The 27,293-nt window shown below is 44.5% G+C and overlaps 1 protein-coding gene across 6 annotated transcripts in view; it reads right to left on the reverse strand.

Moving 5' to 3' along the window:
- The window catches only part of Sipa1l2 (signal induced proliferation associated 1 like 2), a 161,354-nt gene that overhangs the window by 41,421 nt on the left and 92,640 nt on the right, over nucleotides 1-27,293 (reverse strand). For all 6 annotated transcript variants that reach the window (XM_027404807.2, XM_027404809.2, XM_027404805.2 and 3 more), the window contains 6 exons: nucleotides 26,374-26,562; nucleotides 21,527-21,701; nucleotides 20,038-20,141; nucleotides 14,437-14,594; nucleotides 11,549-12,125; nucleotides 7,910-8,184 (listed from right to left, as the gene is read on the reverse strand). In XM_027404807.2, coding sequence (XP_027260608.1) covers nucleotides 7,910-8,184; nucleotides 11,549-12,125; nucleotides 14,437-14,594; nucleotides 20,038-20,141; nucleotides 21,527-21,701; nucleotides 26,374-26,562 — 1,478 coding nt within the window. The remainder of the gene's footprint in view (nucleotides 1-7,909; nucleotides 8,185-11,548; nucleotides 12,126-14,436; nucleotides 14,595-20,037; nucleotides 20,142-21,526; nucleotides 21,702-26,373; nucleotides 26,563-27,293) is intronic.

Raw genomic sequence — 27,293 nt, forward strand, 5'->3', positions numbered from 1 at the left:
GACTAGTAGATGGTATCCCACAAATATATTTAACCATGAGCAAAAGGCCAGCTGAGACCTAATATGGGAAAAAGACCTAACATAAATGACATTTCTTAAGGGAGAAAAATAAAAGCTCTGCTACTCTTGAGTGTACGCGAAACACCTTTCAAGCAAAGCCTTCACCCTTCTGTTTTCCTGGCACGGTACAAACATCAGACACCAATACACAGCTTCCTTTCCACACACAGGACCAAGTCAATGGAGAGGAGTGCACAGCCAGCATCAGGCTCACTCAAGCTTTCTCGACAATGAGACACTAAACCTTGCTGGCCAAGACTGTGGGTGTGATCACTAGCATATCAAAACACTGATTTCATCTTTGCTCTACAACACCCACAGACATCAACTTTAGGATCTAATTACCAGGCTATGTAGAGATCAACAGAAACCCAGCTTCTAGGTTACAGATAAGATGATTTTAACATTGCCCCTCTCTCCAACAACTTTTCTGCCTCTAATCTCTTCACCACACACCCTGAAGGCACATATGTTGTAGGCTATGGTAACTGATGATGTGCAGGACATCACGTGGTGTGGTGCAGGGGACACATGAGTTTCCTGGACTGGAACCTCGGAGAATCTTATATTTTGGTGCTGTATCCTGAAAAACAATACTGATCTTTGAACTTACCATGGCAGACTTCTGGGTTAGTTTCACCCTGCACAGGGAGTGCTTGTTGACCGACTTGGCGACTAAACCACCCTCAGAGGTGCTCTCTAACACTGGGCCCCATCTCTGTCACCTGCTTTTCTCACCATTGTGACAAAATACCTGAACAAAGCAACCTAAAAAAAGCCTCCTCACAGGTGTGTCTACCAGGTAACTCCACATTCTGTCAAGTTGACAATATTAACACCACCCTATAGAAGACTGCTTGGGTCTACAGTGGCCCCACTTCCTGACTTTGGACCATATCCTCCTCACAGGTGATAGATGCCCACACTGACTGTCTATGTACACCATGGCTACAGGTCCTAGTGTGTCTTTTTCTAAGAGCTACTAAGAGACTCTCTGGAAACAAAGTGGATCCCTTTAAATAAATTACTTGCTTCTTTTCTATTATTCATTTTGTACAAGAACCCTTTCAGAGCCCTGGGGATAAAGTAATCACTGATATTTTAATCATTTTAACGTCTGCTATGCTAATAGGTTTCTAATAGCTAAAAGAACCATTCCAAGTCACACAACAAGGGGGCAAGGCTAACTGAAGTTCCTCTCTGAGTTGTGAAGTCTTTCTTGTGCACAAGGCATCAAAGCTTCCTGCCAGAAGATAACTACAGAACAGACCTCCAGGCTACAAGATGCTGCAAAGGGTAGAGTAGTGGCAAGGGTTCAGGAACCAGCAACTGTCCTTTCAAGACACAGAAAGACACACACACACACACACTCATACAGAGAGACAGACAGAAACAGAGACAGAGACAGAGAGATCAACCTAGACCACAAGGCCACTTGACTGATGGGGCATTCTAGGGAGAGTGTAAACAGAGGTGGAGTTTTTCTTTTGTTCTGGCCACCTGTTCCCAAATAATCACACAAAGTTTATATTAATTGCAAAATATTTGGCCTATAGCTCAGGCTTATTATTAACTAGCTCTTACAACTTAAAGTAACCCATTTCTATTAATCTACATTTTGTCACGTGGTTCCCTGGATTTACCTCTTCCCTAGCACATCTTGTTCTTCTAGAGGCTGGCTTGCATCTCCCAACTCTGCCCTTCTTCATCCCTCTTTTTAGTTTGGTTTTTCCATCTAACCTTATCCTGCCTGGCTATTGGTTAGTCAGCTTCTTTATTAACCAATGAGAGCAATAGGTATTTACAGCAGGAGAGGTCTGGCATTGAATGGGTGGCACCACACAGAACAGGTGTGTGCCACACAGAAGAGAGGCCTTCTGGCCCTGAGCAACTACTCAGCTGCCTCTCTTTCTTCATCAGTGGGCAGACTCTGAATTCTCAGGACGTGGCACATAACTGGAAAGGTTCAGAAATCCTCATTGAAAATGACTACCTCTCTTTCATTTTCTTAGAAAACTCAAGAGAAAAAAAAATCTATTGTATTGTAACACTTCTAGGTTACACAGAGAAGATTTCCAGTAGCTGATTCTGGATGAAGGGCTATCTATGAGGCAAGCTTCCAGCTCTGTCCATCTAAGCCATGGGTAACCTAGCCAGCAGGTGATGGCCAGTGTCACCCTCTGCATTCCTAGTAACAGTGCTGCATGTGAAATGTAAAATGAAACCAGCTAATGGGAGGGTGATGGTATCTTACAAACTGCTGTACAAGTTTTGCTATTAAGTAAAAAGTTGTTGCTTTGGTTAGCAAAACTCAGTTTTAAATAGGCAAAATGTGCACAAGAAGAACTGCGTTAAGAATGCTGGACAGACTCAGAGTCCAACATAGTGAAGAGGAAGCTATTCTTTTAACATTGCAAGTGATCAGCATTTCTGGCACAAATTTGTTGAGAGCTATGAATGAATGAATGAATGAATGAATGAATGAACGAACCAACAAATAAATAACTGTATGAATTAACAACTGAACAAATGAATGAACCAGTGAACAAATGTATAAATGAATACAAAGAGAATGAGTGAATGAACAAATGAAGGAGCAAATGAGTGAATGCACGAAAAAACGCAATTCACCAAAGGTTCTGAAATCCTTCTCTTACTTTAGAGAGAGGGTGTAATCATTCTACTGGCAGAACATGCTAGGACTCTGAACATGTGCCAGGTGACCAGGTGGCTACTATAGCCTCAAATCCTGAACTGTTTCTACATTCCATATCAAAATTCATTAGAGGGTTGGTAAGGCCAGAGCAGATACAATACCTATTTTATTATCTATATAAATTAGAACTGTAATCTAAAACAGATTCAACTCTCTCTCTCTCTCTCTCTCTCTCTCTCTCTCTCTCTCTCTCTCTCTTTCTTCCCCCCGCCCACCAGGCCATTAAAATGGAATTTTCTTCCTGTTCCTCATTTCCTATTTTTCCTTCATCCTGAACTACTGAGAGTTGGGCAGTCAGGCAATAGGAGACAAAAGCATGATGCAGGAAGCTTTAATTTAGAGAACACTGTGAGAGTAACCATTTTGACTCGAGATGACCTATGGAAATCTCTGCTGTCCTGTATCACATGGAAATGTGGACCTGTGTCAACAAAACACAGAGAATCACTGGAGCCAGATGTACAGTCTGGTGTTTCATTTCCATTTTTATTGGACATATTTACTAAATTCGCTGGCAATATGTGACAAGTCATGCATGATTCTGGTGAGTCATTACTTCTCTTAGACAGCAGCCTTTGAAGGATGTCTTTTCCCTAAAATGTCATTGACAGAAATGTCACCGTCGAGGGTTAGGTCTGGGGCCTCCCCCCTTGAAAAATAGAAAAAGATCTTAAAAAAAAAATCTTGTGTGTATAAATGTGGGTGGGTACATGTGTGCCATAGTTCTTATATGTAGGTAACAGGACACCCTTGGGTGTCTGTTCTCACCTTTCACCTTGAGACAGGATTTCCTGCTCACTGCTGAGTATAGCAGGTTAGCTGGCCCATGAGCTTTTGGAAGTTTGCCTGCCTCTACCTCCCCCTTGTCATAGGAATGCTGGGCTTACCAGCTAACCAGGGGTTCATGGGGTTCTAGGGATCCAAACTCAGGTCCTCAGGCTTCCCAGCAAGCCATAAAGGTGGGTAAAGCACTGAGCAATTCCTCCAGTCAGAAAGACCTTAATTAGACAGCCAGGGAAATAGTAGCACTTGCCTGGTAGCCTGGGCAGCCCATTCCTCAGCTCTTTTCCATTTGAAGAGAGTCATTTCCAATGTGCATGAATTTACTCAAGGGAGGAGACAGCAGGAGACACTTTAACAAGTCCCACCCTCAACCCCATCAAGAAATCAAAAAATGGCTCTGCTTTCCTTTCAACTGGGGAGTGGGACAGCTGGACTGTCCTCAAGGCTGGGTCAGAAAGGGACTTCAAAACCCTTGCTGCTTTTGATGCAACATAAATACCTTCCCTACAGAAGGCTTCAGTTAACTCAGCAGTGAAGAGCCATAACCAGGCACCTCTGACCCAAGGATAACCAGAAGTGCCCATTAACCTATAGGCCTCTCAGGCTATGGGCGGAAACAGATGAGCTCTGGGGTCAAATGATTTTGTCATTGATACCCTGTAAGACTATTATTGAGCTGAGATTCCAAAATGAATGGTAACATTTTCCATAGTGTTGATGAGTACTAAAATTCCTTGTAATTAATTAGTTTGGCCATTTCTGTCATCCTCACAGAACTTGCACTGAGGACAACTTCTCAAGAATATCACACAGATGTGTGCGCATGCACATAACTGTTCATTTAAATTCTTTTTTTTTTTTTTCTCCCTGATAGACTCTAAGAGCCAATTTCTGAAAGAAACTGGAGGTTTCCACCCCACAATCAAATGTGTTGTCAGAGCCTCAGGCAAGTCCTTGTATACTTAACTATAGGCTATGGAACCAAAGTAAGCCACCCTTAAAATGAGTTTTCAGTTTTATTTAAAAGATTTATTTTATTATTTATTGATGTGCATGTGGATACATGTGTAAGCACACACGTGCATTCAGACACCAGAGGTAGCCAGATGAGGGCACTGGATCCTCAGGTCTTAGAGGCAAGTGCAGTTGTGAGCAGCCAAATGTGGGTGCTGGGCTGGAACCTGAACTCAAGTCTTTTGAGGGGAAGCAGGTGATCTTAACTACCTAGCCTAGTCATTTATCTCTTCATGCCCAAGGTTTTCAGATTTTAAAGTGCATCAATGCATAGCTATAATTCAAGCACTTAAGAAGCTAAGGTGGGAAGATGGAGAGTTTAAGGCCAGCCTGGGCAACTACATAGTGGGGGACTCTGTCCCCACCAAAGAAAGCCAAACGAAATTAAACTCAATACAACAATGAAAATGAGTCAATGGCTACTCACTATCTTTTTAGCATCTCTTCTATGGTTTGTTTTGTTTTGTTTTATTCAAGACAGGGTTTCTCTGTGAATCAGTCCTGGCTGTGCTGGAACTCACTTTGTAGACCAGGCTGGCCTCAAACTCACAGACATTAGCCTGCCTCTGTCTTCTGAGTGCTGGGATTAAAGGTACACACCACCACCTGGCTTTTTCTATGGTTTCTTAAAATGTCTAATAATGCAGACTGGGAGTGACAAAACCTTTGGGATGTAGAGAGGTAGGATTACTGCCAGTTCCAGGACAACTGGTCTCAAAACTATGGAGTTAGAAGTGTGGCTTGGTGCTTGCTATAGCATTCTCGAGACCCTGGATTTGGTCTTTAGCAGCACATGCACACAGGTACATATGTGCGACACATATGGATACAGCAAACACTGTTATCATGGCCCACACATATCTGAAGTGAAAATGAATCAGGAAGAAATGAAAATACTGATTTTTAAAAGGCTCAAATTCAGATTCACAAAGAATGAGGAAACAATAGAGAATCCTGCTTGATGTGTGCTGGGCTCAAAACTCCAGAACCTTCCCCCCAAAGGTGAAAACAGAAGAAGGTGACTGCACTATAAAGAAGAAAGAGCTATGTGCTTGGGGAAGGACATTAACAAAGGCAAAGGCTCTGGATAAATATCCTGGCTATTTTCAATTGCATTTAAAACAAAGAATTAATTATAGGCAGATCAAGGCAGATAAGAAAGTCTCTTTAGAGGAAAAACATGCTCTTGAGGAAAAGATAGCAGCAAAACATTCACACTGTAGTTCTGTTTATTTGTTTTGGCTGAAAAACAATTCAATATTCCTTTGGAAATTCTATTCTTTGAAATTGTATGATTGAAATATCAGGCATAATGAAAATGTTACTATTTTTATTATCTAACATTCTTGAAAGCTTCAATAGTTTCTTGCAGAGCAACAGCAGATCAAACCTACGTAAGGTCCAGAAACCTTTTACTCAGTTCTGCAGTAGTCAGTTTCTAAGAGAGACTGAAGACCTGACCTCACCACTGGAGGACTCACACTTATGTATTCCCATCACACATGGGCTTAAGAGTTACTGTGAAAGATGTTCACTTATAGGATACACGAGCTTCTAGGAAGGCTGAAAGGAAGATATGCTCTTAGACAATTTGAGTGTTGTTCTTGTAAAACAGTTTATCTTTCTTCATATACACACTTAAGTATGGTTCCTGGGGTCCTTGGCTGGGGACAGGGCACACACAGATGGGTCTAATGGGCAACATCAGGCAAGGCCAGGCTATAAGAAACCTCTTGTAGGGCTTTACAGTATTTTCTTTAACACTAAGAGAAATCTCAGCTTTTTTCAGCTCTTTAACCTTTATTTTATAAACATATTGGGCAAATATAGGAACATGGCCATTGAAAGGCTAGGGGGCTAGGGCTGCAGCTCAGGGGTGGGGTTCATGTCAAGACACAAGACTCCTGGCTCCATCCCCAACATCACAAAAACAAACACATCAGGTTGGGAGCAAATGCTAAACATAATCAAACAGACTTTACAAACTCTGGCATATTAACCAAAGAGACCAAGATGACACAAGAGCAGTTTGTTTTTTAAAAGATCCCTGTTTAGGGTCAAGCTCCCAAAAAAGGGCAGTCATTAAAGCCACCTGTGGTTAATTAAACTGAATTAATTAAGTGAAAAACTCAGTCAAGTATGTGACAGCTGCCTTTGGTCCAGACATGGCACAGATGCAACCAGGCATGTACCACTGAGAAGGAGAAAGGATACTGTTGTGCCATGAGTCCAGAAGATAGATACAGTCAACCTACTGTCTGCATAAGAAAGTCCCTTTTTAACTGACAGAAACTGGAGCGAATTTAAAGCCCTCCACCCCCGCCCAACAACTAAAAAGTAGAAGGAACACTAATTATGCTACAAAGTTCTGAATGCTTTAAGAGATCATGGTGTTTGAGGTTTACAAAACCCATACAGGCTAGGTATCACAGGGTCTCTATGTTGCCGATGTGGAAAGACCTTTAGAATGCCTATGTCCCCCATGATCATGCAGCAGTACCCTAGACCTTGGCCTCCTCCAGCCTCCCCAAAAGTAAGCTTCAGAATCTGCCTCACAATTCTCCCTGAATGGAGGAGACACAAGCTGCATGGGAGATCTGGCTGCCAGAGCCCACCACACCCTCAACATGGGTTTCATCTGCAGGTTTCATTCTTAACTAGTGAGTGTCCTCTGTCCTGTGGTCTGATTGGCAGTCAAACCTCTGACATTGAAACATGACCTTGTCATCAACACATGTACACCAAGAACCACACAAAAAATAAAACGCCAATGTTTTAAACACACAATTCGCGGCAGTCCTTGCAGAAGGTGCATGTAGCTCCCAGGCCACAAGTAAGACACACCTGGTGGTGTTCCTTGAGGCTGGTCATCAGTTAGTAGCAGACAGACCACTTTCCCATGTTCACTCCTGTCCCTTCCCACCACTTATATACCTCTGGACCTTCCTTCTTGACACCACTGAGGCTTCAGCTTGAGAACAGCACGGCCTCCAGAATCTACCTGCTGTCCTACATTCCTTCAGTCAAGCAGTCCTGTTGCTATCCATCTTGTTAACTAATCATCCCAACTTGAGGTGTGCAGGCTGTGAGGGCCGTGCTGTGTACACTCAAGTCTCTATAGGCCAGGTGAGTCAAATGGACCAATCCCCTGGTCTGTGACATTCTTTAGAGTCACAACCTGTCAGGGATTGCACATCACCTGCCCATCTAAAGCTCTTTAACCATTGCACTCATGGCTCCCGTGGTCCACAGAGACATCTGATGGGTTCTCTGAGGATCCTGCAGGCAGTTCAGTCAGGAATGCATCTGGTGACAGAGCACACTAGATGGTCTTACCTTCGGGGAGAGCCATCCTCATGGGGGTGGATGATAACCACTTTCACAGTCACAGATGTCCGCAGTAGGTCAATCATCTGTTCATGGGTCAGGGTGGCCACAGCTACCTTGCAGATCTCCACAAGGCGGCTCCCTTGGCGAAGGCCCGCCTTCCAGGCAAAACCAAAAGGTTCTACATCGGCAACGATTCCTTCAAAGTTCACATGGAAGCCAAGCTGGCCCAGCCCGTTCCTCCTCAGGGTCATTTCCACAGTTTCGCAGCCTCTCGTCACTATCTAAGGGGGAAAGAAGCTGTTAGATAGGTTTGGTCTTTCACTCTGGCTACGATGGGACCCTACTGGGGACCCGCACACAGGTGTCTAAGTGAGTCTTCTCCCCTCAGCTCTATCCCAGCCACTCCGCTGTTCCTCCAACTGATCCGAGAAGATAACTGAATCCAGAGTTCACCATGAATGCCTTTGATAGAGAGCAAAGCCCTAGTTTCAGTGTTCAGACCGTGGGTTGCATGACGGGCAGCCTGGATCTTGAGAAGCCACTGACCTGCAGTCTGTGAGCTTTGCAAGTGCTGTGCCATTCCCTCCATTTCCTCACAACAACAGGACTCTCAAGCACTGAATTCTACTCTTTGAGATAGAAGAGAAAGAATGAAATGATCTCGTTCTGTCTCAACCATCAAATTCTAAGGCCCACTGGATCCTTTTTATCTAACTCAAAAGAGAACAACAACAAAACATGGTTCAAAGTACTTCTGATCTCACACTCAGTGACTGCACCTGTGCTTAGGAACGGCCTAGGAGAGACTGGATTGTGGGAAAACCCTTAACTGTCCTCGTGTACTGTCTGTCCCGTCAAGCCTCCTGAGAGTAACTACCCATGTCTATCTGGCACCCTTTTGATCAAAGTGGGGCTTGCAGGTATTTTGATCAAAGTCGGGCCCTCTGTTCCTACAGCCACCTTTCCTTCTCTCATCTATGCCCTGGAGACAAAGGGCCATGGTCCACCCCAGGCAGTTCCAGTGACACTCCTCTGGAAGACTAGGAGTCTACATGACACTCTGAGAAGAACATGAGAGAGCCAGTTCAGTGGCTTGGTGCTGCAAGTAAGGTAATTAGTCATGGTAACCCTCAGAGGCACTGATGGAATGTGGCTTGCAACGCCATGAAAGGAAAACATGGCTTATTAAACATCATTTGAAGATGATGACATCATTTTTTTGTGAGAAATTTCAAGTTGGGAGGTATCATCCCTCATCCCCAAAGCCCTGGGGGCAGAGTATGGAGTTTCAGTTCAGTAAACTCTCCGTTTCCAGGAACCTGGCTCTGAATGCACACATTCCTATTAAGGAGCCCCGTGGCTGTGAGTACAGCTGGGGAGCTGTGGCTTGCTCCCTGTATCAGCAGCTGGCCTAGGTTTCCATGGTTACAAAAATGCACACACTGCCAGTTGGCTTCTCCCAGGCCAGCATGATGCTGGGGACTCAGCAGAAAGGGAACACTTGTGTCAGTCAGGAGTGAAGTTCCAAAAGGTTCATGTTTTCAATGATCTGAACTAATTTCAAACTGTTAACAGAACAATTCCATAGTGTCCAACCTCGACAGACATTTTCTTTACCTCTTTTTCAACTTTGTTCTAAGTATCGCTAACACAGATGGCATCTAAGGAGCCTGTGTGCTGGCAGATGTGAATGCAACCACTACCTGAAATTCACTATGAGGTACTAGACCAAAGAACATCGGCAGGCTTTGTTTCTGACTTCCTCCCCTTCATTATCATATTGTCATTGTCTCTTGCTTTCAGACATCCCTGAAATCAGAACAGTGTTTCCCTGTTCCTGGAGTGCCCTATATACTTATGCAGACTCACTAACCCTGGGAAGAGGGCAGTCTCCCATCCACGTTACCTGGGATCAGCTACATAATTTGTGGGGCACACCCAACAACACAAATGTAGGGTCTTTACTCAAAATCTATTAAGAAGTTGAATATGTGACAAGGGAACTTCTATTCAAGCATGGTCCTTCTGACTATGCCTTTCCAAGACTCAGTCAGCACACCCAAGGTCCCTCTGGGAGTGACCTCTCCTCCTCTCCTGTATGCCCAATGTACAGTTCTGGCTGTACTCTGTACCAAAAGCAACAGACAGTAAGCTCACCATCTACGAAAGAGTGGTGTCCCTACCACCTCCAACATGATGGTCCTATGTAGACATTGTCCGCAATGACTATAGCCACTCCAACACCGACTGGTGCTAATTGATTTTTCTGTCTCTCACACTAGCCTTCTTATAATAAAAGAGAGACTCACCCTCTGTGGGAAGAAAGGACAGGAAGTGCTATCCATATCCCTTTTAATGAGTCTCAGTTGACTATGTGATACATCCTCCTTGGGAAAGGAGTTAATAATGAGATGTTTTATGGCCAAAATATGCTTTGTTCTTATATTACACCAAGCATTCCAAACGGCAAATTTATTGCTTTACTGCACACATCCAAAGAAAATCTGAAGTTTACTTTGTTAAAGTTGGGAACATGTGACTGTTTTACACTTTGGTACAATGGAGGGGGTTGGGGTTAAAAATCATATTAAGCCATGGTGGCACACTATTGTAATCCCAGTACTTGGGAGGCTGAGGCAAGAGGATTTCAAGTTTGAAGCTGGCCTGGGATATAATGTAAGCTTCAGACAGCCTGGGTTACATGACAAGACCGACGCTTTGTTTTGTTTTGTTTTGTTTTTGAAACAGGGTTTCCCTGAATAATAGCTCTGGCTGCCCTAGAACTTGCTTTGTAGACCAGGCTGGTCTCAAATTCACAGATATCCACCTGCCTCTGCCTCCTGAGTGCTGGGACTACCATTTCTGGCTAGATCCCATCTTTCATCTTGATATGTGTGTGTGCATGTGGGTACATGTGTACATGTGACTTTTTCATTTTCTTTTTTAGGTTTATCTAATTTAATTACCACTTTTGTGAAGTACGAGAGATTAACATTATGTTTAACATAACATTTAAATTAAACCACTTGTTATATAAGCATGTACAAAGGGATCAGGAGAGAGGACCCAGTTGCTAGCAAACAGCAATTCTGTGGTTTTTAAGGTGTGTTGTGTCCATCATACAACTTATAAAATATTTAAATAATTGTTCTGGTTTTTCTTCAGCTATTACAGAAATGGTTCACTTGAAGCTGGCTCAGCTTTTCTCATCATGTGGCTTCTTCACCACTGTGGTCATTGACTCTCATAAAAAAAAAAAAAAAAAAAAAAAAAAAAAAAAAAAAAAAAGAAACAACCAGTAGGGCTGGGGATTTGGCTTGGTCAGTGGAGAGTGCTCAACTACCATGCATGGTGTGATCTCCAGCACCACATAAAACTGGATATGGTAGATCACAGCTGTAATCACAGCACTCATGAGGTAAAGGAGACAGGTAGATTACAAGTTCAAGGTCACCCTTGGCTACATGGTGAATTCAAAACTGGCCTGAACATGAGACCTTGTCTCAAAAGAAAAACAAAACAAACAAACAAAAGAATCCAGTATTCAGATTGCCCAATCCCTGGAATCACAGGTGGAGTTCCCCATACACCCTGCTGGGTCTGTGAGGTTGAAGCACAGACAGTGGGAGACACAGCCATACTTACTACAAGTCGTTGCACTATCTCTCGGATGTCTTCGGAACAGTTATCCACTGAGGACAACAGGATACACTCTCCCCTTTCATAGAAGACTTTGATGCTCACTAACCCAGAAGTCCAGCCAATCACATCCCTGCAGGAACAGTTAAACACGACATTCTTGGAGTCCTTTTCTATCAACATGATGAACTCATTAGAGATCCCAAGCAGACACTCAATGTCGGCTGACTGGCCAAAGTCCCTTGCCACCACATGCCACATGATGGCCCCGATGCTGAACAGGTGTGCATCCTTTCTTGGTTTTACTCGCTCCTTCTTCTTTGCACCCAAGGTGATGAAGCTGAATTTCGCAGAAGTGTCCACTGTGGCGGTTGTGACAAAGTTCTCAGCCAAGTCCTTCAAGTATTCTTGCCTTGTTCGAGTAGCCATGGCCCTGAATTTTTCTGACTTATGGGCTGCGTTTTCTGCATTGATTACTTTGGCTAAAAGGAAGTCCCGGAACACAGCTGACTTTGGAAAAGTTACACCTTTGGGGATTGGGGGACCGAAGGGAGGGACATCCTTTGACCTGGAAACACCAACGCTGAGGAAGAAAGAAAAACGAAATGAGATGAGTCATGGCTCTCTCTTTCCTTCTTTAAGGTTATAGGCTCTCACACTCACTAGTTAGCCCATCTATTTTGCAGAGTCTTATTATTCTAATTTTAAGAGGCTCAATGGACCTGATGCAGCACTGCCAAATATCTCAGACACTCTACTGGCTTTCATCTGAATCAAATCAGTAAATATTAAATCAGTGGCTACATCCTGATTTCTTAAAAGTCAATGACTCTTGGCAGAATTGAAATATTCCATTGTCTATACAGAAAAACAATGAGAAGTGCTATGCTCTATTAAAAAACAATGTATGCTGGTTTAGAAAAACATTCCTCCCATAGTAATTTAATTAGCACCAAAAAAATTGAAAAGAAAAAATTATACCTGCCTCCAAAGTATCTTGTACTAACACATCACAGTGGAACAGAAGACAGGCCATGATACAAGGATAAAGGCTGGGAGTACTTGCAAATACCTGCTGTGGTTTGGATGGGAAATGTCCTCACAGGCTCATATGTTTCAATACTTGGTCCCCAGCTATTGGGATTGCTTAGGGAGGTGTGTAACCTTGTGGACATGAAACATAGTTGGCAGACATTCACTACCAGGGCCAGGCCTTAAAGATGACATCTTTGCCTTCAGCCAGAGCACTCTGCTTGTGGGATACCAAGGTGTGAGAAGACCCTGTCATACCTCCCTGACTAAGACAGATGGAAATCGTGAGCCAAAATAAGTCCTTAACCCTTAGGGTGCTTGTCAGCTATGATGTCACAGCAACAAAAAAGTAGCCAAAATATTTGCTTTGACTAAAACCAGCATCCAAAACAACAGTACCAAAACCAGTAAAGCTGTAGACCTGGCCTTTTGCTGAGGAAAATTCCAGAAACTCCTGAAGATGTGACTTACCTCGTTTGCACCAATACCACCCACTCTAAGCACAGTGTTTAAACAGAGCACACATTACATATTCTCTCAGCTACCCTTTCTTAATGTAGGCAAGTGGCCTAGCCAGGCCAGAGGTGCATCCTCAGTCACCATGTGGAGAAAGTGACCTTGTATTTGATTTCAGGCCTCATGAAGTAGATCCTTCACAGCAAACCAGAGATTCCTCATTTGCAAGTTGATTAGGAGGCAAACCCAGCTAGGAACTAGTGGTTTCCAGAGTGTTTTGAAATGGGCTGCACATGAGGTGGGGCTGCAGCGCTCAGACCCTGGGGCAGGATCTCTATCTTCCCAGGGCTGTGCTGTCCACAAGCACCAGCAGCACCTATTTGCTCAATTTAAGTTATTCATGCTGCATAACCATTTCCTCAGTAGGTGTGTGAGCCCTCAATGTTAAGACAAGTAATCAAAGGATAAGGAAAGTAAAGAAACTCAGTGGTTAAAGCATTTGCTGCACAAACCTGAGGGCCAAAGTTCAGATCCCCAGAAACCACATTGGTGAGCTCTGGGCTTAACTGAGAAATCCTGTCTCAGTGAATAAGGGAGAAGAGTCACTGAGGAGGACTCCTGACATTAACCTCTATATGCATGCACAGACACATACACACATGCATGTGGACCTTCCCCAGAACATATGCACACACTCAATGAAAATGGAAAAGTTAAGAAAAAAGAAGACTAAAGAAACACCCATATACCCAATACAAGCAGTAGGTCAGGGGCACTCCTATCAACACACACACAGCAGTCATTCATCCCAGTCACCCACTAAGACAAAGCCTCAAACAAAGCAGGCCTAGTAAAGATGGTCTTGGGGCTCTGCAGCATACGCAGACCTTAAAGTCATCAAGGCAAGTGTGAGTGCTGGGTCTCAGGGGCCCTACCTGGGAGTCTCTAGGATTTCCCCTGCCATTCACTTCCTTAACTGGCCACACCATCTAGCCAAAAGGCTAGATGGTCCTGGTTCAGTCTTTCAGGAAAGCAGAAAATGGAACCCCACTACTCTGAGCGCTCAGGCCCTTCCTTTCTCAAGGGAGACAGATGGAAGGGAGGGAGGCAATTACTGCCTGCAAAAATATAATTAGAATGAGGATGACTAGGGAATGAAGCTCTGTTGTAGACCACATGCCTAGCATGCACAAAGCCTGTTTCAATTCCTAGCACTACCAAAAACAAATAAAAATTATTATCAGGCAGGTTACAATCCCAGCACTTGAGAGGCTGAGCTCCTGGCCAGTCTAGGCTACACAGTGGAAGAGGAGGGACGAAGGGACTAACAGAGGGAGGGAAGTTAGGTAGTCATGGGTCCAGGAGAAGAACTGAACACCAGATGGGAGGTAGGGCCACAGACTCACCTGTAGCACACGTTTTCTGTGCAGGGGTTGTGCACCTTCACTATGACGAAGACATGCTGGAAGTGTGAGCGGATGTTCTTGGGGGTGAATGGGAGGGCGCCAGGCTCCTGGAAGACGATGGTGACAATGTCGTTCCCAATGTGCCTCTTCCTCAGAAGCTGTGTAGGGAAGGGAACACCCAGAGTGACACAAAATACACTAATATATACAACCTGCTCACCCTGGGAACAGAAATCTAAAATATTCAAGGTCATTACAGAGAGCATGGCACCTGGGAGGGAAGTGGGCTACCTTTGGCTACATCCCCAACTTTTCTTTTTACTTAGAAATATGTTTCTATATTCCCTCCCTTTATCTTTACCCAGCTATTTCTTTCACTCTAAAATAGCACACTAGTACTCAATGTACTTGTAAGAAAGATATGTTATGGTTTAAGCGCTTCAACTCAGGAGGAGACTGAGTTTGGGGAGGGCTGACTTACTGCACACACAGTCGTGGCTTATACCTCAGGCTCGCATGCTGGCTTCCATTTCTGCAAGAAAACCAGGAGGCCGTCTCCTTGGGTAGCCTAAGTCTTCAAACTAATTAACTGAAACTTGGCTTTTTGATACAATACTTATTAATTAATGAGTCCAGAATTCCAATACACTAGCAGCTAGAAAAGCCAATCTTTTATAATCTTACAAAACTGAAAAGTCCAGGGGAGAAGAGGAAGCCAAAGTTGCTTCTGATATCACTTCTGCCAAGAATGTTCCTTACTCAGAGCTCTTCCCAGACAGTTCCTGTGTTGAGGCCTTGGCACACCTCACCTGGACAGTTCTCTCTGCTCCAGAGGCTTGGATCTGAAATGCCTCCCAAAACCAAAACCTCATGTAGGAAATCTTGGTCTCCATGTGACAATGCTAACAGGTGTGTGTGTGTATGTGTGTCTAACCTTCAGTGGATAAATTTATGGAAGGACTCACAACAGAAAGTACTACTGGGGAGGGGTGAAAATGAGGAGACAGGCCTGGTTGGAAGAAGCAGAACACTGTGGGAGTGCCCTGGAGGGCTGTATCATGTATCCTTCCTCCAGCCTCCCAGATGCCATGAGGTACATAGCTTTCCTCTGTCTGACATGCCCTCCTACCTCACCTCAGAGACCAGAAACATAGAGCCAAGTGACTATGGACTGGAACATCGGAAGCTGTTGTGTTACAATAAACCTTCTCCTTGTCCACACTGATTTTCTCAAACTTCTTATTAGTGAGAAGTCTGTCAAGGCTCCACTCCACCTTCATGCCTAGTTCACCCAGGTACCACTCTCTTCCACTGGCTGGTTTACGCTCCTATATAGGTCATGGTCTTTCCAAGGACGGGAGGTATACTGACCTGCTTCCTGCCCATCACCAAGTTAAGTAGGAACCCAATACACATTTGCTAAATGAATAAATGAGGCACAGAACCCACGTTCCTTACACTGTGCATTAAACCACGTTCACCTTCCTGTGACCACAGGCCAAGACCCCCCACAAGTACAAGCAAGCAGCATAGACGTGAGCCCCACCCACTTCAAATGCAACCAATCACCCACCGAGGAGCTGTTGCAATCACTGCAGGGCTGGGCCCGTCTCCAGCAGTAACCCCTACCCTTCACTGGCAACCACAAAGAACACAACCTTGCCCTTGAGTTTATTTGGCATCTACAGAACACATTTCACTGTCCAGTGCATCAAGTTCAGCTTTTCAAAGCTTTTAAACTCAGAAATAAAAAGGATCCACAGTGAGCTCCCTGGCTTTTAACTTAACACGTAAAGAGGCAAGGAAGTGAAAATGAAATGCTCCTCCTTAAGAGTCCTCCATGGGCCGGGCAGTGGTGGTGCACGCCTTTAATCCCAGCACTTGGCAGGTGGATCTCTGTGAGTTTGAGACCAGCCTGGTCTACAAGAGCTAGTTCTAGGAAAGCCTCCAAAGCCACAGAGAAACCCTGTCTCGAACCCCCTGCCCCACCCCAAATAAAAAGTCCTTCACGGGCCAGTGAGATCTATGATCACATCCTGGAAGAGTCCTATTTATATCCTGTGGATCTCTGAGCACAGGGAAATCACTGTACCATCAGAGAAGCTTTGAAACATGAATTAATACATAGTAGCAGATCTACTGAACCTCCCTGTTCAAATCTGTAGTTTTAACAGACTTTGATACTCCTCTAAATAAAATGTACTGATTCAAATTCATGTTAAAACACACACACACACACACACACACACACACACACACACACACACACACACACACACACACACACACAGTAAAACTACATTAGGCAAAAACAGTTCTCCCCTTTTCCCTGATAACTGAAAAGCTTATTTTCATATATTGTGACCAGACTTAAGAAGATCAGGAATGAAACAACTATTAAAATAGAAATAGGCCTGGTGCTGTGGTTGGACATAGTTATAGAATACAGAACACAGCAGCCTTTCCTACATATCATTCATTTAGAGTTTTCAAAGTACAGGGCATCTTAAGAGTGATGGCAAAGACAGAGCTAAGAGAACCAAAGGCTGGTCAGGGGCTCTGCATCACAGGAGTCCATAGCAATCACTGTACATTGTGACCCTTGGCACTCAGGTGACTGATCTATAAGGATGTGGCATACAGCAAGACCCTGTCTCAAAGCAGCAAACAAACAGAAGCAGGCAGCCTCCATACAGTTAAACAAGGCCTGCATTTCTATAGACAGCCTTTCCTGCTCCCCACAGAAGCACACAAGCCAGCAGCTGGTAGCTCTTGGTTTCCATCAGCAAGCCCACCTCAAATGTAACTGATGTTTCAAACTGATTTATCTCAGATGACCACACTTTACCAACAGCAAGAGTAAATAAATGTACAAACCAGCCAAGCAGTGATACGGCACAAATACAGATGAAGACACAGAACAGAGCACGAATTTTCAGTGCCTTTCTGACAAGGCCAAGATGAAAATAGGGCTAGCCCAGCCCTCAGCTTCCACAGCAATCCTCAAGCTGGTGTCATTCCTACACCAGTGAGGAAGAAGCAAACCACAGAGCCACCTCTGTGCTTTATCCTGCCAAAAAGTGTCAGTCAGAGGGAAACACAGGCATACTTGTGATCTGCTCAGATAACACTGAACAAGCCAGGCTGCTCTAGGACCCAAGTACACATCAGCTATAGCTACCAGGACCCATGAGGTGAAAAAACTCTTCACAGCAGGGCCTGTAGCCAGTCTAACACAGCCCAGCCCAACCTAAGCATTGCAGCTTCTAAATTCACTATGAGCATAGCACCAAAACCCCAAGAGCCTGGTCACTCCTGAGGTAATTCATAGGGCTTGATCCCCCTTCCAGTTAGGACATTTGAACTTCACACATGCCCTAAGAAAGAAAAGGTTACAGTGTTCCAGGCACCCTGCTGTCTCCTCTTTTATGAGCCTACTCTGAGGAAAGGGTGTTTCTGCCAAGGTGAGGTTTGAAGTTGCCTTGTGAAATTCTTGATGATGACATCACATGCTGGCTGAGCTGTGGTTTGTTCAAGGAAAGGGCACACAGGAAACATGGCCTGAGGAGAGACTAGTGTGAACTTATCTTTTGTAGAGACGTGGGGTCCAGGGGCATCTATGGTCCAGGGGCCAGTAAGACTTCCCCTGTGGAAAGGGGCTCAGGCCTGCTGAACACTCCTGGGATTTTACTACCTCAACAAGCAGTTCCCAGATTGATTTATTACAGGAATAAACACAGGATATCAGATACTCTGAGAACAAGCCTAGGCCAGTTAACAAGTTACAAACACTCTGGTGTTAATAAGACCAGGGGTGCAGGCAGATTTGGGGTTCCAGCTGGGCTGAATCCCATGGCAGTCACCATGGGATTGACCGTTCAGACTTTTCTGCTCTTGGTATTAAGTTTGTGGGCATTATTTGCAGGATGAGAGAAATGGGAAGAGTCAGGAGAACCTGTGGCAAAATTTTAATACCCATGCCCAGGATCAGAGAGTGCCACAGCTTCGCTACAACCAGAACATCCTGGCAGCAGCTTGAAATCAGCAAAGTCTACCAAATGCCAGGTGAAGAAAGTCACCAAAATGATTTAGGCATCTAGGCCTTACCTTTACACAATAGATCTTTGGGAATGGGGACAAAACTAACTTGCAAATTTAGTCATCTAAAAATGCCCACGAGCCACACCTCTGGGATTATAAAATGGTAACAATAAAATTTGGGCATACTGCACATGACACTGTTTAGGGGCTCACAGCTGGGCCTGGCAGTAAGGGCTAGTTAGTAATCCAGGAATCTCGAGATAGATCTTCCAAAGATGAAGGGGGAAGAACAACAAATACTAGAAAAGCTGTGAATCATTCAGGAAGGTCAAGGTCTGAGCTAAGAGTCTGAGGAAAATGTTCAGCTAGTGAGCACCAAGATGGGAGTAAAGCTTGAAGCACATTCCTCAGGGGCAAAGACCATGGTTCTCCTAGCTGAGGAACCCTTGGGGCTTAGAACTAGTGTGTGTGTATGTGGGGGGGGGGGGGGGTAGCTGGTTTCTTCTTTGAGAAAAAACTTATAAGTTTTGAATCAATTCATGGATTTCACAAATGTTTAAAAATTCAGTCAGAGAGATGGCTCAGCAGTTAAGAGAACTAGCTGCTCTTCCAGGTGATCTGGCTTTGGTTCCCACCCCCAACATGGTGGCTCACAACCATCTGCAACACCACTTCCCAGCAAACACTCATACATGTAAAATTAAAATAAAATAAAAAGGAAATGAGATAATTCTCTGCTATTAATTTTGTTTCATTCTTCAGACAAATCTCTCAGGCCACCCTGTGGTCTCTGTGAATAGGAAGGCAGGAGTGGCATCCAAATTGTAAGCATTCAGAATGTGTCTCAGCCCTGCCTTAACTCCAGAATAAATGCCACAAATCACATCCCAGCAGCTTATGACCTTCCCTAGGAACCATCTCCAGACACTCAAGCAGCCTTCTTCCTTCAACAGGACTGGGGGTGTTGCTGCTACCCTACAGGACTACCTTATGTGCCTCAAGCTCCCAAGCTCATGGAGCAGCCACTATTTGCTATAAATTCTAGAAATTTTGATATAAGAACTCAATTCATTTTATAGCAACACAAAACATCCTATTAATTGCTTTATGATGTTTTAGACATCGTTAAGCTTTCAACACTTCTTAAGTCTGTGGGAGTGATTGCCTGTGCAGTAGAATCCTCTCCCTACACAAAGGGGCAACACATTGTGTCATTAAAACAATGAAATAAAACCCCGATGAGGAGCAGCAGCTAAGGACAGCTTTAGCCCTCACTGCAGTTAATATTTTCTATAAATAAGTTATTTACCCACATGTAGAAACCTGTCTGATCAACACAGTTGTTCTCATAATTAACATGGTGGACATGGGGTTCTCTATGTAGTCAGCTTCTCAGTTTCCTGATTAATAAAAAATACAATAACATTCCCATAAAAGCAACCTACAGCTCAAATGTAAATTCTCAGTCTCACTCTTACCCACCTGCATGGTGGGTATGGGAGGCTGGACAGATGTGCTGGTGGACGTGGCACATACTATGATGCACACAGGAGGCCTTACCTGCTGCCTGTTGTTCGGCATATATGGAAGCAATGTCGACACGTGAAACATGAGTTCAAAGTCTTTGTATGTGGTATAAAGGGAGTGAGTCCCTGTGGAATCAGCTGAAAACAAAGTAATTAGAAAGCTAGTTAGGCAAACACAGAATCAGGGTTCTACCACTCAGATGGTGACTTCTGCACAGGTATTTGGGTTGAAAAGCCCAAGCCACATTGTGTTAAACCTGGATCAACCTCTCTGGCACTCTGCTCAGTTGTCAGCAGCTCTCCACCTGGAGCTGGGCCCTCAGATCTCTGCCTTTCTGTCAACTTTCTACTGGACATGTTCTCACAGACTCAGGGACGCAGGAGGAGAGATTATGGTTTCTTTCTGTACCTCCTTCCTGCATAAACACACGTGTTAAGAAATGGGTTGAAAATGAGGCTGGAGAAATGGTTCAGTTGGTAGAGTGCTCGCCAAGCGAGGCTAGGGAACTGAGATGGGATCTGCAGCACCCACGTAAAGGGCTAGGTGAGAAGTGCACAGCTGGCATGTGTGGAGACAGGAAGATGGAAGTCGCTGGCCAGTCAGTGTAGCCTCATCAGTGAGCTCCAGGTTCAGTGAAAAACCCTGTTTAAAAAGTAGAGTGGATGGAGCCAGGCAGTGGTGGCGCACGCCTTTAATCTCAGCACTCCGAAGGCAGAGGCAGGAGGATTTCTGTGAGTTCTAATAACAGGTCTATAAGAGCTAGTTCTAGGACAGTCTCCAAAGCCACAGAGAAACCCTGCCTTGAAACTACCCACCCCCGACAAAAAGTAGAGTGGAAGGACCAGTGAGATGGCCCAGCAGGTGATAGCTACTACTACCACACAAGCCAGAAAATCCAAGACTGATTCCTGGAACCCACACAAGCCAGAAGGATATGGGGCTGCTGCACCCATAATCCCAGCATTTCTATGGAAAGATGGGAGGTGGAAACAGAATTCTCCCAACACACAGGTCTCAGATAGCCTGGGATACTTCATGTAGCATCAGAGATGAGACACCTGCCTCAATGACATGGGAAAAGGAAACCGACTACTCAAAGTTTTTCTATGATCTACCTCCACATGCCCATCATGGTGTTGTGCATTCAGAGTTGTACATAAGAAATAAAAATTAAAAGGCATAAGGCAGAAAACAATATAGGGGGATCCTGACATTGACCTCTGGTCTCCACATGAACAGGCATGCACCCTGTACAATGTACTCAAACAAGTACATACACATATACCACAAATAAATATTTTATAAAAGAAATGGTGGTGTCTGAACTTTTGACTGTAAAGCTAGTCATCTGTTGTTTTTAAATGTATATAAATACACACAAACATGCATAAATACAAGGGCTACTCATACACATGCACGTAAAAATACACTCACAAAAACACAGGAACTCATACATATACAAACACAAGCTACCCAGGCTATTTGCACAAACACCATAACTCACACTTGCACACATGCTTACTCTTATTGTCCAGCTGTGCACGGTACTTGCTGAAGCCTTTCAGCCGCACTCTCTGGCCTAGGAGGTCCAGGAACTCCTCGAAGGCTGGCCCTGCTGTCTCGTTGTTGTACATTTCCTCTTCTGTGCTCTGCCCAGCCTTGCAGTACAGGATCCCAATTTTGTGCTGAAAGCTCAGCTGAAATGAGAGGAAACATGATGAACTTGGCAGAGACTACAGACCTGCTTGCTTCTAGCCAAGTTAAAGCTGCGGAAGCCTGGGATCTGGTTCCCAGGAAAGCATGCTGGAAAAAGTTCCAAAAGCAACTCTCATTGTGCAAGACGTTGCAAATAGGAACCAAGTCCAGAAACCCCAGGATACAACAAGAGAAGAGTGTGAGAAGCCCTAAGAAAAAGTGTCTATGGCCAGAGCCATGTGGGATTTGAGAGAGTGGGCAGCCCTGTTCAGACACAAAGCTAAAACTGCAACTGTGCAAATGCCTCATCTAACATACTTTGCAGCAAAATTAGGATAATCTTCAAGTTCGGAAGAGGGAGAGGCCATGGACTTAGAAAACTTCTCTCTCTCTCTGGCTCTCTTGTCTTTTTCTTCTGTAATTTATTTGAACATTCATGGGAAAATGTTGGCTGAAAGGAGGGAAATCAAATCAAATTAAGGTCTGGTCAAGAGAAGAATTCCAGTGAGAACTGCAATATGTGTGCACACATAGAAAATGCTTTGTTTCTACCAAAGCAAGTTTAGTTGTACAATTATAGTCATTTCTCACATTTTTGCCTGTTTCGAAAAGCAAACATTGGCTATAGGCACAATACTCCAGAAAGAGCTGCAGCAGCCTTGAACAGTTCCTGCCATAATCCTACCTTACAGTCAATACCATGTCAAAATGGAAGCCAAGTTCCTCCAGGGCCAGAGAGAAACTGGATCCAGCTTCAGTAATTGTTCCCCCCAACCCCGGAAAAAAAAAAAAAAAAAAAAAAAAAAAAAAAAAAAAAAAAGATCTACTTCTCAGTCCTGCTAGCAGCTAGCAGCGGCCTTGATCCTCCTAGCAGCAGCTGAGTATGAGAGACTGACAGACCTTCAGATGTCACCAACTTCCTGCAGATGCGGATCCATAATGTGTTGGCCTTCAGTGTTGAGATGAGAAACTCAGCCTCTAATAGAACCAACCCCACAGCTGATTCCAGCAGCAAAGCAAGGCAGAATGACAGGCAGTTCTTGGAGCAAGAACACAAGAGTAACAGTCTGGGCCACCTCATTATCCATGGTGGGAGAATGCTGGTGCTTCCTGGGTGACCTCAGCAGATTTCGGAAGTTTCTCTGTCTCTTTGATGGGTGCCCACAGCATGACAGAATCAGCTTTCTCTGCTGACAGATGCTAGGGTGGGAGGGGAGTGTGGGCCACAAGTTCTTCATCACATAGATGACAACAGCTTTGGCTTTGGCCTTGACTGTGGACTTCCAGAAGTTATGCAGCAACTACTGAGCACCTGGTGTTAAGGGTTTATTCTTTACTGGGGTCAAAAAAGGAAATTTTCCCCAAAAGAAAAGAAAAGCACCAAATATAATAAAAAAAAATGCTTTGTTGTTTCTTTACGAACAGCAGTTGGCCCTGAGTTGCTTGGGAGATGGTTTAGGATCTTCAGAGTTTTAGAGACAGAGGTGGTTGACTTCAGTGAGTCAGTGAGATTAACATCAGAAGCTCCAAACATACACTCTGTTCTTCTCCCTCCATTACTAGAGAATCTCAACTGCAGTGTCCACCATTAAACTACAGAACAGCAGGGCCATCACTTGCCATGCCCGTGTCCTCAAAGCCGTGGTTTCAAGCTGTCTGAGAGGAGCCGTCCATGGGCTGGCATGCATCCCTAATTCCCCACACCTGGTGGACTTATGGTGTTCCTTGGGATTTTTATTCAGGCAAAGGTGGATGACTGCAGACTGAAATCCTGGGAGACACCCTGCTCAGCACTATGCTATCTATTTCACTGTCTTCCATGCACTGTGTCTAGATACAAAATGCATGGGAATGTTATTTCCAACCACTAGAACTGCATCACAGGTACCAAACAAGACCTTTGGGAAACGTAGTGACAGTCAGAATCGATATCCTGCAGATATAGGGATACACACAACATGGCCGGAACAGGGCTGTACTCATGTATGGGTTCTCACCACCATCCTTCCTTCATCTGTTCTCCAGTGAGTTGCCAGCAAGATGGAAATCAGAGAGAAATGCTTCTAGGGACCCAGAAACACTTATGCAAGTTGGCAACAATCTAATGATATTCAGGAAGTGACCTATTGTCACCTGGCCTCTTTTAGGAAACTAAAAAATGATCAAATGGCACTTCTCTTTTCTTCTTCCTAGTCCACTGGAAGTCAGTAGCAGGCTCTGTTGCTCACTGTCATATACAAGTAAACATTCACTCTTCTATACAGAGCTCTCATCTTCCCAGACCACTCTTCCATCCCTCACCTGCTGACCTCAGGCTGACCTCAACCCTTCCCCACTGCTGCAACCCAACCTAACTGATCTGAGAGAAACTACAGGCAGGCTGCAGTCCATCGCCAGTGCTGGGACATGAGACCTGTGACACACACTTGTCAAAGTCTCCTGTGGCTCAGGGCTGTGATGCACAGATAGCAGGGGACTAAGCCATCTCTTCCCCTGGGGCAGGGTCATTGGCTGGCCACTCTGTCCCCAACACCAGAAGCTTTAGGTGGTGGTTTAAGAATGGCCCCCATATGTTTATATATTTGAATGCTTAGTTATTGGGGGAGTAGCACTACTTGAGAAGGACTAGAAGATTAGGAGGTATAACCTTGTTGGCTCACTGGGGATGGGCTTTGAGGTCTCAAAAGCCCATACTAGGCATGCATTTCTCTCTCTTTCTCTGCTCATGGATCAAGATGTAGAACTCTTAGCTACTTCTCCAGCATCATGTCTGCTTGCATGGCATCATGCTTATCAACATGATGATAATGGAATAACTGTAAGCAAGCCCGTAATTAAATGCTTTCTTGAGTTGCCTTGGTCATGGTGTCTCTTCACAGCAATAGAACAGTGACTAAGACACTTTGTCATTATCAACAAGAAGTTTTAAACACAAATGAAGGTAACAAAACAGCCTATGAATTTCTTTGACAATCATGCTGCGTGTACAGCAACTCAGCTGCCAGGCTCCACCACACAGCTCAGTTGTTGGTTGGACCTGATGCCTATGTGGAGCAAACCTGATGTCCACCTGGTGTGTCTGGGCCACATGGCCAAGGGGGGAGGGCAGCTGGCCTTTAGAATAGACTTTGGTCAAAGACACTATAATGTGTTATGTTCCTGGGGGCTATCATGATCCAACTAAGTTACTCCTCTTAAAGGCCAACCTATGAATTCCCTAATGTATAAACCAGAACAGTCCCTTTAAGAAGGAAAAAAAAATCAATGTATGCAGCAAAGATGGCTCAATAGTTAAGAGCACTTGCTGCTCTTACAGAGGATCCAACTTCAATTCCCAGTATCTAAATGATGGCTCAGAATCACCTCTAACTCCAGTTTAGGGAATCTGATGCCCTCTTCTAGTATGTATATATTCACACAGAGAAGTATTCACACATAGAAATAATTAAATCTTTAAAAAACAAAAAGGAAAGGGGGGCTGGAGAGGTGGCCCATTGGTTATGAGCACTTGCTTTTCTTTCAGAGAATCTGTACCTCCAACATCCATGTGGGGTGGCTCATAACTGCTTATAATTCCATCTCCAGGGTATCTGACACTCTTCTCTAGCTTTCACAGGAGCGCGTGTGGCACGTGTAAACACACACACACACACACACACACACACACACACACACACACACACACACACCACACACGGTGTTATAGAAGCTGGGATGTGAATTTATAAAGACAATGTGTTACAATCCCCAAGGCCCCTCAATGTAACTTCCTTTCAGCTTTTCACAGTGTTCTGTCTCTTACCAAAATCCAACAAACAAAATGAACAAGCCAGAATCTCCTCACCTGACTATTTCCTGAAGGGAAGTGAGACAGCCAGGAGTCAATCACAAGGGCTACAGAACCCAAGCAGAGGAGCCACAGCAAGGTTAATTACTATTTAAATATATGAACTTCTATTTTGTTGTGATGGTGCACTCACAGGCAGATTTGCTTTCAGGAAAATAAATAGGAACAGTGGTGCCTGAAGTAAGAGGCAGGGTGATGGCAAACTTCGTCTCTTTTAGGGGTAAAATAAATAGCCTATTTTCTCAATAGAAAATGTTTGGACACTCAGGTCCAAACATCATCACAAAATACAGCCACATCAGAATCATGACGCCAGAAGACAAGGCAAGTGAAACAAATGGAGCTCTGTCTCCAAAATCAGCTCACTGATGCCTAATTCTAAGATGGTACTCACCCAAGGTCTGAAAAACCTGGGCATGGCTTCTGGACCTGCCTGGTTTAGGACCTCACAAATCACCTGCCTTACTCTGTGAAGACACAGCAAGCCACAGTTGTCATGCGGTCTCGCCACTCTGCTCCCACAAAGCAGAACCATGTGGATTTGGGAAAAATGGACCCTCTATGCAATTTTCAAGACTGGTCTTTGGGGCTATACACTTTACTTGGGGACATTTACAATAAGTGGTCTCAAAAGGAAGAACATGAGAACTTGGTGTAGGGGCTAATATCTGGTTACCTGGGAGACTGAGGCAGGAGGATACTGAGTTTAAGAACACAGTAAGACCTTATCTTGAGAGTGATGAGAATGTGCATGTGCGCGTGTCCGTCCCTTTTTCAAATTTACAGCCTGGGTTTACATGAACTTTCTGGCCACACACTATACTCACCCCTTGCTCATCCAACTTAAGCAGCTGCTCCGGGACCTTGGGGGAGCTGGCTGCCTGCCGCAGGCACTGGATACTCAGCTCCGGGATAACATACTCCAGGACTTCTTTGAGGGGCAGGCCCCGGGCAGTGCCATGCCGGGCTGTGGAGGGAACAGCATCTTCTAGGATAGCTCCTCTCAGAGTTGTGAGCTGGGACAAATGAGACTCCAGTTAGTACTTACTGCTGTTTATTCACAAGGGATCTAACAGTTTAGCAAATGGAAGCAAGACACTTCATCTGAAACATAAAGTCAACATTCCTTTTATCAAGAACAACTTTACAGAGGAAGGGCAAACAAATGAGAACCTAAGAATGAAGGAAACAAGATAGAGCAACATTAAACAATTAACCCCGAAGCTCTGAAACCCCATGAGAGGGTTACTGAGGAGGGAACACAGGATATGCCCATAGTTCATCCTCCTTCTTCTGTCTCTCCATTTCTATTTATTCCCTTCTACTCCTTTCTTGTCTTCTGTCCTATCTCTATGCTGAACACTCCTGGGGCTGCATGTGGGTGGCTGAGATGGGACCACTGGACCCGGTCTCATGTTTTGCTCTATACCTTGGAAACCTAGTGTGGTGTTTTGAATGAGAATGATCCCCATTGGCGCATATATTTGAATGTTTGGTCCCTGGCTGGTAGAACTGTTTGGGAAGTATTGGGGGGTGTGGTCATGTTGGAACAGGTACATCACTGGGGGGCAGGCTTTGAGGTTTCAAAAGCCCATGCCATTCTGTTAGCTCTCTGCCTCCTGCTTTTAGATCAAGGATGTGAGCTCTTAACTACTGTTACAGTGCCACTTGCTGCCATGATCCCTACCATGATGACCATGGACTCTAACCCTTAGTAACCATGAGTCCCAATAAATGTTTTCTTTTA

Source organism: Cricetulus griseus, chromosome 3 (assembly GCF_003668045.3).
Source record: "Cricetulus griseus strain 17A/GY chromosome 3, alternate assembly CriGri-PICRH-1.0, whole genome shotgun sequence".
Taxonomy (NCBI): Eukaryota; Metazoa; Chordata; class Mammalia; order Rodentia; family Cricetidae; genus Cricetulus; species Cricetulus griseus.